This window comes from Haemaphysalis longicornis, unplaced genomic scaffold (assembly GCF_048455015.1).
Source record: "Haemaphysalis longicornis isolate Haplotype H1 unplaced genomic scaffold, Haemaphysalis longicornis Haplotype H1 scaffold_9, whole genome shotgun sequence".
NCBI classification, from domain to species: Eukaryota; Metazoa; Arthropoda; class Arachnida; order Ixodida; family Ixodidae; genus Haemaphysalis; species Haemaphysalis longicornis.
The window spans coordinates 120307736-120320396 of NW_027526460.1; the positions used below are offsets into that span (position 1 = coordinate 120307736).

Sequence of the window (12661 nt, forward strand, 5' to 3'; positions counted from 1 at the left end):
GCATAGCTAGCGAGTGTGCTGCCGATCTTGCGACAACCGACCCAATGTACAACAATATTTACTGCGAAGCCTGAAATACCCATGCTTAAATCACGCATCCTTTCTTTCACCTCCGCTGTAGTACTATTGTCCGCCTTTTCACGCTCCAGTTCTCACGGTTATGTAGTTCCCATTGAGGGAAGCAACGGTATTTCGCGACCGCAGTCGTAGTTTCCGGTTAGAAGCGATGATGCACTAGTCCGGACGCTTGATGAGCGCGGTTGAAGACGGACTGCTACAACTCACGGAAAATTTGAGGAATTACATTATTTACGCAATCGAGCTAAGATGCAACATGAGGAAATCACGTACAGTAGTTAAAACGCTTACCTATAACAGCGATTTTTACTTCAAGTGGCTATATCTTGAACGTACCGACGGGTATTCTTCCAACAATTGTTGGGGAATAAGTGGTCAGCTTAGATTTCAGAAGGGTACACTGATTTTCTCTAAATTATTTGAAGCTAACACGGCAGAACGCCCAAAGTACATAAAGCCTTGTTATAGACAAGCGTTTTACCGACTGTACAACTTGAACAGAGATGTGACAGAGACTTTTGCATACCCGTGTCCAAAAAATTACGCCCATCTTCCCGCGAGGGAACCCTGATGTGATGCGACGCATCGGGGGGGGCGATAAGGGGGAGGGGGGGTTGATTCTCTAAATCGCGTGAAACGTGTTGTGAATGCGTATGATGCATTCCATCACATGCGTGTGTTCTCATACGCGGGAAGATGGACGTAATTTTACTTTTCATGCACATGCATACGCGACATGAGAGAGTTGCCATCAGCGTTTGGATTGACGCTGGTACTCGATTGTGTCAAACCACTCGCTGACGGGACTGTTGCTTCCATCGCACTACATCGGAAGAAGCAACGGCGTCGTCGTCGTCAAGCGGAGCACAAGCAAAGTCAAGCGCAGTCAAGCGAACGCACTTGACTGAACCGGCGCAGCGCGCTCACCGCTTTATATTCAGCACTTGAAGGAGAGGAGACGCACGGAGGAGAGTTGCGCATGCGCAGCGAGAGCAAATGCCAGAGAGAAGCGTCAGCGAAGCGCGCGCAGCTGTTATGATAATGAGACAGAGAGAGCGCGTTGCACACAGCTGTTGGCGAGAAGAAGGGAAGAGAGTTTGCGCATGTGCAGGTGGTGTGCGGACGCCGCGACGACGCCAGAGGGACATACCCGAGAGCAAGAAATGCGTCGCATCTAATAATAGTCGGCAGTATTGTTTGCTGCCTGCGTTCTTACATAACGTCATTCGAAAAATAAACTTTCCTGGGTTATACACTTACATTCTATCAGGTCTGTGAAAGCTGTGTCCCTGGCGAGGAATCAGACAGTAGTATTCAACTCGCATCTTAACATTACCATGTCTGCATACCTTACGGAGCCCCTATTTAGTCTGTTAGGTTGCAGTCAATGGTGCAATAGCGCAAATTGAGGGCGCTGCTGTTTACAACGAGGTGGGTGCCACGTCCGTCATTTTATGGGACTTCAAGGCATTCAATAAAAGGAAATTTCCTGAACACATGCAAAAAAAAGTCGGATACACAAACATAAAAACATTGTTGCTGTTACAGCTGATTTTATTAGGTACACAACATAAAAACAGATTTATAAAATCTGGACTTTGAGTTGAAGGATAGAGCCCGCAAGGCACACCGATGACATTAGAACAGAGCACTATTGCTCACGTGCGCACGATACGGAAGAGCTCTCTTCGTAGCACTATTGCTCACGTACGCACGATACGGAAGAGCTCTCTTCGTACTCAATTTCGTGATTGCATGTACTATGCTTTAAATAAGAAGACGCAGGAATTTCGGTTACCCATGAAAATCACATAGAGTTTTACCAGAAATATAATAAAATATTTAACGCTGCCCGCCTAACGTCGACTCTTTAAAAGAATTTTCACGCAGCACCGAACCGGAGCCCCTTTCTTGATTACATTAACAGTGCTGAGCGCTCGTCTTGCAACTAACTGTCCTCTACTGACTCGGGAAAAACTCCCTCCCCGTGGCACCCCGATTAAAAGGCCGGACCTGCTCATACGGTTCCAGTTGAAATTCAATTTTATTCACGAAATAAACGCCCACACGCACACACTTTCAATTGAATTGAAACGAAGTTTACTGAGCCCTGGTGAATGTAATACAACACAATATAAAGAAAAAGGTCCCAAAGTAAGCACAGTACTGGGACCTCTTGTTAGTAAACGTGACAACTGATATAAAAAAGGTACAGAAAATGCAGTCACGCATACAGTACAAAGGTTAAAAACACGAGAAGCAAGGCCAATAAATATTATACGTTTGTGTGACAGAAACATTTTCAAAGACGGAATGCATAATTATACATTCCAACACATTTACAGAATGTTCCCGGAGAACATAGACATAATAAGGATTTCTAGGTAATTTTCTATGTAACCACAGTAAAAAATGAAGCAGAAGAATTAGCGCGCTAAATATATACTGTGTGATTGTTTAAATGAAGAAAGAGGCCACAGATCTTTAAGTTCAAGTGGGAGTCTGTTCCAGTTCTTTATAGCAGGGACTTCCACCGATTGTTTCCCTAGTTTGTGCGCACTCTCGGAAGCAGATAGTTGTGTTGTAGTGAGAACCGTGTGTGGTTAGGGTCGGTATATTGCCTTCCATTGATTACGTAGCATTATTCCGAGTTTCGGTTAGACGGTAAGCAAGTATTCGCAGGTTATACAGAACGAGCTTGTCAACTGTGAAAAGGTTTATATTCCGAAATAGTGGCGCCGCATGCGCGATGTACTGGCTGGATGTTATCAGTCGTACCGCTTGGTTTTCAATGGGCTGAAGGGGGGTCAGGTGCGAATGATAAGTAAGGGGCCAAGGCACGATTGAGTAATTGGTGTGACTATGAACAAATGCATAGTAAAGGGAAATGAGCGTTGATAAGCTGAAACATAGATCCGCTTCAAGAGAACTCTGATAATGAGGGCAGTAAATTTAAGGGAGGAGTCCAGGTGTACACCAATAAACAAGCTTGATTGATTGATTGTGGGGTTTAACGCGCCGACGCAACGCAGGTGATGAGGCGCGCCGTAGTGGAGGGCTCCGGATTAATTTTGACCACCTGGGGATCTTTAACGTGCGCCGAAATCTCATACACACGGGCGTTTTTGCTTTTCGCCTCCATCAGAAAAGCGGCCGCCGCGGCTGGGAATCGAACCCGCGACCTCGTGCTCAGCAGCGCAACGCCTTAGCCACTGAGCCACCGCGGCGGGTTACACCGATAAACAAGCAAGTGATCACTTGGGAATATGGGGTGGGAGTTAATGAGTATGGTCAGATTATCGTGCCTGAGACACGGGAACTAAATATCATCAATTGTGTTTTTGAGGAAATAATTAATAGCTTATTCCTGTCGCAGCACACGCTACGTTTCCTGGGGTCGTTAGTTAGGTGCTGTATTGTTTCATAGATATTTTCGTGGGCGCTGTAAATGGTTGTGTCGTCCGCGTAAAGGAGGCAGTCGGCTGGAGAAGTTAGGCAGTTTGGGAGGGCATTATACCCGCCGCGGTTGCTCAGTGGCTAAGGCGTTGCGCTGCTGAGCACGAGGTCGCGGGTTCGCTTCCCTGCCTCGGCGGCCGCTTTTCTGATGGAGGCGAAAAGCAAAAACGCCCGTGTGTACGAAATTTCGGCGCACGATAAAGATCCCCAGGTGGTCAAAATTAATCCGGAGCCCTCCACTACGGCGCGCATCATCGCCCACGTTGCGTCGGCGCGTTAAACCCTACAATCAATCAATGGGAGGGCATTATGTATATTAAGAACAAGATTGGACCAAGAATATGACCTTATGGTACGCGTATATTTAATATTTTTTATCCGACATTGCACCTGATGCGTTCACGGTTTCTTCTCGACCGAGCAAGTAATTCCTAATGAGGCTTAAAGGGTGACCAATTATTACATATGAGGCTAAATCTTGAAAAAAGAATGCGATGATTTATGGAATCAAATGCTTTGGCAAAATCTATAAAGACGGATCCGACTATGTTACCTTCATTAATTGCCTTCTTAAATTGATCAGTCAGCGCTAATAGGACAAGATTACAAGAGAAAACGGGACGGAAACCGACCTGTGGAGGCGTGAGAATGTCGAACATGTTGAGGTAGTTTAAAACACGTTGTGAAATTAGCGTTGCAATATTTTTGCTAAAAAATGAAGGTATAGAAATTGGTGGGTAGTTATTCACGGAAGTCGTATCCCTAGTTTCAAAGACAGGAATTAATATACTTCTTCTCAGCTCTTGCGGGAAGACAGCAGTTTTAAAGAATAAATTTACAATGGCGCTCTCCGATTCACAGTCTCCGACTCACCGAGGATAGTCCGCGGGTAGCCCGAGGATTTTCCGAATCCATGGGGATACATGTGAAAATAAAGTTCCGGACTGCTTCTCGGGGAGCCCGTAGTGAGTCCGAGACTGTAAATCGAAGAGCCGCAGTGTAAGCTAGTGTATCAGATATAATATCAACACTATCCTTGACGTAGAGCGCATAAATGGGATCAAGGCCGGCACTGGTTGTTTTCAGATTGATGATAGTACAACTAACTCCACGGGATGAAACTGTGAAAAGAAAGAATCATCGTGAAACCGGTCGTTGTGCAGAAGTAAAGGGTGTATTCATTACATTTGGTGTTGTCGAAAAAAATGAGCTTAATGCGTTCGCGACTTGTATGTGTTGAAAGAAAGACCGTTGTGTTGTATTTCCGAGATAACCTTCGGAGGAGCGTTGTTTTTCAGAAATTCGTTAATGATACGCAAGTGATTTCCGCTGTTACTACCAGTTTCACCACTTCATCGTTCGTAATAATTAATTTTAGCGGTTTTTAGCAATAATGTCAAAGTAATGAAACATTTTTGCGCCGCCTGAGAAGCGCGGCGTTTAAAGGTTGCCGCTTGGTGTTTTTGTACTTGTTTTATTTTTCACGCAAGCTTTGGAGAAAGCCGGGAGTTAACCATGGTTTCCCAGGCAATGAGTAAATTTTACGACAATTTACTGCAGATGTAAACGCCGTTATGCAGTTGTTTATAATCACCGTAAATTCAATGTGATATGATTGAGCATCTTGATACGACAAGGCTCGGGACCAGGGGGCACAGGACATTAAATCTCGGAATTGGTGTTTATTGAATATTGTTCCGTGTGACTAATTTTTTAATGGGTTTCTGCACAGTGAAAAGGAAGGGCTATTGGATAATTATCAGTAATGCTTACTCGAATGATAAACGCTTCAGGTGGGGTTACAGCGTTCATTAGCGCATGATCAATTAGTGTCTCTGAATTGGTGCTCGAGGATCGGGTTGCACGATTGAGGAGCACGATTCAAGGAAACACACAGCACAAAACTACACTTTACAATCAACGTGCCTTGTATTGATATTCTTTTTATAAGTAGCCCTCCACGCATTACAACACACTCATAAAAAGTATTTTAGACTCGAAGGTAATAGGCAGGCCGTTTATTCGTAGTGTTGCAGTGTGGAATTGCGTGTAAAAAGCAAACAAAAATATCCTGAAGTTAGTGTATAATTCTGAAGGACGTGAATGAAGGGATGGCTCAGTGGACAAACACGGGGAATTTGTTCTGAGGTGCCAGTACGCAAATACGACGTTGAAGCCGAGTTCTTCAGCCATGCTCTTTAAAACTAACGCATGTGGTAAAACTTTATTCAAGAAGCAACCGGCAGAATAAGAACGACGAGCTGAGATTGGGCCATTGAGTATTGCCGCACCAGCAACAAACGTAACCATTGCAAGAAAGCTTTCGGCATACCTTCTGAAGTTATCAATGTCAGCAAACAGCAACGTCTTTAGTATTTATGTTAAGTTTTATCACGGCTGCTTTATCATAAATGTCTTCCCAATCACAACCATACGCAATGTTTGTGACTCATAACCGGAGCTGTGCACATACAATTTTTGCGGACGCGTTTTCATCGGTCGCAGTTACTGCCGAGAATATCTGTCAGACGACCACGAAGAGGTTCGACGTCTTTGTCGGGACTCAGGTGGAGGCAGAACTTCTCCCTGAGAATGGACAGCAGTTCGTCGACGTCTTGAATGTCCCGCCTCTCAACGGCGTTGCATCCAGCGTTACGAAGTCGCCGCCTGTATCGGCCGTTTACCAAGGTGAGCCATCCTTTACTGTCCGAGCGTCCCAGCAACAGCCAACGTCTCATTATGCTGTTCGGATGTGTGGACATGTACCAGTTCAGGGGTACGCAATCTTCCCATAGCTGGTCGTGGGGATCGATACGGTATATCGGAATCCAGTCGTCCCCACCACGAACGCACAGTTCGAGCGTACCTGATTCGAAGTCCTCCCCGGCATCCGGAGTTCGTAGTGTGTAAGGATGCTCTGCGCCCTCCATTCCTGGTATCAGAGGAAGAGGCAGGTAAGGATTCGGTCCTCCGATGCCGACGTCGACCAGGTAGTCCTTGTCGAAGAGCTGCACAATAAGCACAAGGTGGTAGTTATGCCTTGTCGGAGCGTCCCGAGGCATTCCCCAGCACACACGGGCCAATCGTAGTCGCAGTCTGTAATCCATGGCTTGAAGAAGGCGAGCGAAGAAGGAGTTGAGCTCGAAGCAGTAGCCACCACGTCCGCGCTCCACAATTTTGGCGAACAGGGAGTTAGCATCGAGGTTGATTGGTCGGTGTAGCAGGACGTCGACGTTCTCGAATGCAACCTTTGTTAGATGCGCTTCTACGAGCGAGCGGAGCGTATCCAGGTCCGGGGAAACGGGCTTCGGCACGCCGAGGCGTGCCAAGTACGCCGCCGTCTGCTCGGATGTCAGCGTATCCATTCGGGCAGCTCAGAAACAGGATCCTAGCCGTCAACTTGGAGAACTCGGTCAAACAAATAAAAAGGGCCCACTAAATATAAGCTCTCAAATGCAACCTCGCAGACTACAGCAAACTGTCAGAAGAGCGACGTGCATTCATTTTCATTCCGTCGAGTCTGATGCCACTCGAACACCCTATACTTTCATACCGCTACGGTTTTACCGGTTATACGTACTCAAGAAAGCAGGCAGCTCTCTCCTTGGCTCTTGGCCCACACAAAATTGGCGATATGGTGTTACAGCGCCCTCTCTCAGAGACAGAAATAACGATAACGACACCCAAGACACGGCCGCTCGATGGTCGTGCCCAAGAAAACACCTAGTAAAGAAAGCAGTCTCTGACCTACTTAAAGTACACGTGGCGGCTCAGCGCAAGCGCCGCGTGTCAAGGGCGGCAGGCGGGTAAAGCTGGCTCTCAATTATGGTGCCTAGAAAGATTCGCTAGTTTCCGCCCCCGCCCGCCGACCGCGAATGCAGCGGCGGCGCTGGAGGCAATCGGAGCGCGGCCGGCCAGTGTCGGCCCGGGGAGCAGTGCGGGGGACGGCGCTCCGCCGTGCTGCCTTCGTAGGTCTGGGCGATTTCAGCAGATTTGAACTGCGCGTTTTTGCCCTCTCTTCGTCACTGTCTACAAAACAGATTAGTCAAATGAATCCGCTCGTACGACTACGATGAGTTCTTTTTTTTTTACCGAAGCATGAAGTTATGGGAGGACGTTTTCGCTTATTATTAACGATCGAGCCAAACCATGGAGTCGTGCCGCTGCGCTCTATCCTGTATATCCTCTTCCGGCAAAAACATTTCGACACGTATGTCGGCACGGCATTTTTTTGCTAGTTGGGGCACAGCATGTGGAATTTCGACTACGTTACCTAACGAAGATGCGTTTTTGTGTATACCCCCGCCGTACACTCCCATGGATATGTAAACGCGTGAAAATATTTGTGTCGTATGTGGTCGCCCCGCAAATTCTTTTGTGGCCCTTTGGTACCATGCTGACTTCTCTCTGTTTGCGAGTCAAATATATGCTTTGAAGCTTGAACGGGATCTGACCAATTCCCATCGTTCAGTATAATTAGGCCCCATCACACGTCTTCCCTGCCACCTCAGTTTTGAATATCTGGTAAATGTAAATTCCGAATAAAATTTTACGTGTGTACACATGCATACGAAGATTTTTGGCACTTGCAGTCAACAGGCAGAAACTGCAGGGTATACATACAATCAAACCGCTTATTTTGAGCGCCTGTAATTTTTGTGAATTCCAAGATTTGGAAAACTCGCCAAATTGACGGGCACGTGAAACTTGTTTTTAATAAAATCAAGCTGCCACAGAGTAACTGCGCTTTGTTTCTTCAGTGCACATTTGCTTTTTTGTTGTTGTTTTTTATCGCCCGCATACTTGGAGTGAATCGCGACATGCACGTGGGGAAAGCAGTAAAGGAGTACATTTGTGTTATGGCCAGTCATTTTATTCGCGGCTGTTAGAAATTCAGAAGAAAAGCTCTCAAGGCTTATTTAGTCCAATGACCATATGCCTTGCTTACTTGGGCCGAAGTATTTAGGAATAGACTTTTTGATCTGTTTCCCTTTTCCCTACAGTTTTTCCCAACATTTCCCTACAGTTTTTTTTTCTTTTTTCTCGAGCTAGATTGGCCGGCTACATGCGGACAGCCTTCAGTGCATGACGTTCGGGGGTAACTTAGTAGTTTACACAATTAATTAGAATAAACGCTGCGTCTGGCTCCGCCAGGCTATCTTTGAAAGTGGTCCCATGGTCTCAAAACTGCGCAATATAATGGTCCCCGCGGTGGCTGAACGGCTACTTTAGCTGCTGCGGTTTCATTCTTCCGTCTCACCCTCGAGGGTCAGCGCGCGCAAATAGGCTCCGTAGCCCGCTTAGCAAAAACTTCGGGACGCGAAATTAAGGGGCCTCATAATAGTTCAATCGCAGCTTCAATTGTGACTTTGTGTACCTGGAGCCATTGGATTTCACCGCTCTAACAGGCCGACAAACCCCGATGCGCGCCCACTTTCTGCGGCTGTAGCGCCAGGCACAGGCCGGCAGGCGGCCGCTCTCGCCCCGACCACTGCGGCGCTCCGATGGCTCGCAGCGCTGTGCGTGCATCAACGGCGCGGACATGCCTTCCCGTAGAGAATGCGCGCGGTCGGCAGACTAGCAAATATTGTTAGGACATATCTCAAATGTGTCTAAAAACAGACGCCGCCATGATGCTACGCAGTAGTAATTGAAGATATGGCTAAACTGTTTTTTTTAATGAGGCACGAATTTAGGGCCCTCAGATAAAATTAGGCAACTTTTATTGCAATAACTGAGTATATTTACGAGTTTGTATGCTTTTTATAAACTTTCTCAAGGCATTCATGTTTGACAAAAAAAAATACATGAAATATGAAGCAAAAAGAGGGGGGCAGGCTGAGGCGCCAAATTCAGTTTCGGTATTTTGTGAGGAGCGTCAGTCATGTGGGGGTTATTTACAAAGGTTCGCTCTACCACACCTTGGTGTCTGCGGTGTCTCTTCGTTGCTTGCGAAAACAAGCTTACCTAACCCCGCGCTGGAGCCCGCGCACTGCCTACGATACGGAATAAAGCCACCGCCGCCCCCTATCTTCAAGGACACCTTCACTACATGTCTGTAGTGGCTGGTGCCGATTTTAAATCGCCGTCAGCCGGTCATATCATGTTACGCGAGACATTGGTCGGAGGTCGGCTTCATTTGAGCGTATATGATTCGTAAATTAAAAACAAACAAATGTACGAAACATTTTGCCTTTCCTAGCGTATAACTAAGCTCTTGTTTACGTCTGCTGTTATACTTTCACTGAGCGATGTTTTACTTCAGTGACAGATAAAACAACCGCCAAATAATAATAATAATAAAGGCAACTTTATTTGTACAATACGGTGGTTTTTTTGGAGGAGGACAAGGCGAAGCCTAGAGGTATAATCCCGAATGTAGGCGCAAAAATCTCCCGTATAGGTGTCTCCGATTGGTGCATACTCCTTCGATCGCTGAAACCCGCACTCTGAAAATTTCGAGAATATAGGTAATGCTTTGCATGACACATTTCTGAAACTCGGTGGATCAGCGACGTTGTTTTATTACGGCTACTTGCACTTCCACTCGCATATGGCCCATGTATATACCTGCGCAGAGGAGCAGCGGGAGGAGTAAACTTCATTCCTGTGAGATGGGCACCTGTCTTGTGGGGTGTTAAGAAAAATTATTCTGTCCTTCCCTGGGGGCCTTCGCTAATGAACGGGAGCGGCCATTTCCGTTCACGCCCAGTTATCAGGACCACCCCGCCTGAAAGCGGTTTTGTCTGAAATACCTGCGGGTTTGGCCAGAAATCTGTCTGTCAATAGAAACCGCCTAGGAAGCATCTTGAGGTAACACACATATGCGCTTTCTTGGATCCCGATAGGACTGTCACGTAGTTTGTTCAAGGCGAAGTCGATGAAGCATATATGTCTCCCTTGAAAACTACATTAAATTGTGTGTACTTATAAACTAGTTATTACACCTAATTAGTTCAATCATAGTGGTTATTTTTGAAACAGCTGCCCAACATAACTACAGCAGGTAAATGAGACTGCCTAGCATGAGACTAGCATCATTCGCTAGTGTAGAGTTTTCAGAGACGTAATGTGTATTGCATATGGCAGTCATTAAGAAAGACGACAATAAATAAACTCTCTATTTTATTATTTGCGACAGTTACATCTGCACGTATCAGTTCAGCCAGGGCCACCTGGAGGCGTTCTTCAGCGGTATACAACAGAAGGAATGCGATATGCGAATGCCATACGCGATAGAATTAAAAAATTAGATTTGCGTAGCACAACCTTCTCATTTATGCCAACATCAGAACGGTGGCCGCAAAGCTGTCACGCCAGACCTTGTCGAATTTCCATGCTTCCATTCCAGCGTGGTCACAGCAACAAGGATGATGACGAAGTTGCATTACCGAAGCGGGATTCCGGTAATTCTGTAGCTGATTATGAAAGTTCTGGCTCATTCAAATTGTGGTCACCACCATTATTTAATAAAAAAATCGGGCATCACAATGCCATCAGCCCGTGTATCATGTGGTTAACACCATAGGACATATTCCGTGTAGCAATTTCGGAAACAAAAAAAAGAAATTTGACATTGACAGCCTTGCCCTCTCATCCTTCCACCGGTTTTAGTTGAGGCATGCGAAGTTGAGGCGTGCAAGCTGGGCCCAATACAATCTTGTGCACAAGTTACTTTTCATAAGTACATTACTCTTTGACTGCCAGAACAAGCAAAAATAAACAGCGAAGAACCGAGGGGGTCATATTTACGAGCAATTATTATCAAAGAATTCTTTTTTCACCACCAGTAATCCCTCCAGACCTCTAGGGAAGTTTGTCATGGTAACAGCAAGCGTAAGATGAAAAAATATGCGACTTCAAAGAAAGGAAGAAACTGAAGAAGGAAGCTAGGGAGCTTAACCAAGGAAAGTAGAAAAACTGTCCGGCTGGCTGTGCTGCATGTGGAAATGTGAATAAGAAATTTGATAGGAAAGGTAAGGAATGGTATAAAATACAGGATAGAAAATTCGGGAGAAAATGAAAAAAACATGGCATGGAAATGGCCAGTACAAGGATAGCACCATGGAAGAAAAAAAAAGAAAAGGCATAAAACAAGCCGGCAGAACGACAAAATGGGCAAACGAAGGATGCTGCATGATAGTAACAACCCTACAGCACATGTGACTATTTTTCTTTCTTATTCACTGCAATCTACTTCTTCAAGGCAAGAATTGATTTAGCTACTTCGGCTCCATCTTGTCTAAAACCACTGAAATATGACTGATTTTCTGTGTACATGATGTAAATAGGGTACATAATTTCTATCTTGTCTTGTCTACTTGTCTCAACTTGTCTACTTCTTCGGTCCTCGCCCGTGTCGCGCTGTTTCCAGATGTAATCTTACCAACTCGACCAGCTGTCCACCCTTTTACATAATTTCTAATTTTTAAAAATTTATACTGAAGTGTCGGCTCTTTTGTGGCAAGCTTTCGTGCCTAACTGACTGGCAGAATTGCATTTGCTTTGCATTTTTTCCCGTTTATGCTGCCTCTGTTTGTATTTGTTTATTTCGTTCTTCTCTTCTCCAGAGCTTAGGTTTTTATCATGAAATTGGTTTTTCTTCAAAAAGGTTTTTTGACTTTTAGCCCTGTCTGTTTATTGGCTTTAAATCTGGCATAGCTTTGCTAGAACAAGTTAGTTCCCCACGTCTTTTTTCCTCTTTCTTTATTCTGGGAGAGGGGGTATGAAATTTTAAAAGATAAAGATCCCTGCAGCGACTAATGACCACTTGCACTACTTTATTTGTGGTTGCAAGTACTGAAAGCTATAGTTCAACAAACCCAGAATGGAAATGCGTGTTCTATATGATATATTCTAGTCTCTTTGCTTTTGTTGAGATCTGCTCAGGTTGCTATCAAATACATTAATGGCAACCTAAGGCAACCCCGCAACAGTGATAATATGTGGTGTCCCCCAAACATACAACCATTCTTCTAATCTTACCTAGAAAGAGCAAAAATCTCTTGCGTGAGTTTGACGGGCGGAGGCCGCAACTATTTGTAATGTAATCAACACGGCGGGTCTGGACGCGTGCGCTCGTAGCGGTTCGCTGAGCAGTGGTATCCGTTTATGGGGACGCCAATTG

At 45.5% G+C, this 12661-nt stretch overlaps 1 protein-coding gene across 1 annotated transcript; it reads right to left on the bottom strand.

Annotated features, from left to right (window-relative positions):
• Positions 1 to 6026: 6026 nt before the first annotated feature.
• On the bottom strand, positions 6027 to 6899 carry LOC144153398 (arylamine N-acetyltransferase-like). The gene has a single exon (XM_077685046.1). It carries the CDS (start codon positions 6897 to 6899, stop codon positions 6027 to 6029), a length of 873 nt encoding a protein of 290 aa, XP_077541172.1.
• Between the last annotated feature and the right edge of the window lie 5762 nt (positions 6900 to 12661).

Coding starts and splice junctions, on each gene's coding strand:
- LOC144153398 (XM_077685046.1), bottom strand. CDS start 6,899: ATGGATACGCTGACATCCGAGCAGACGGCGGCGTACTTGGCACGCCTC.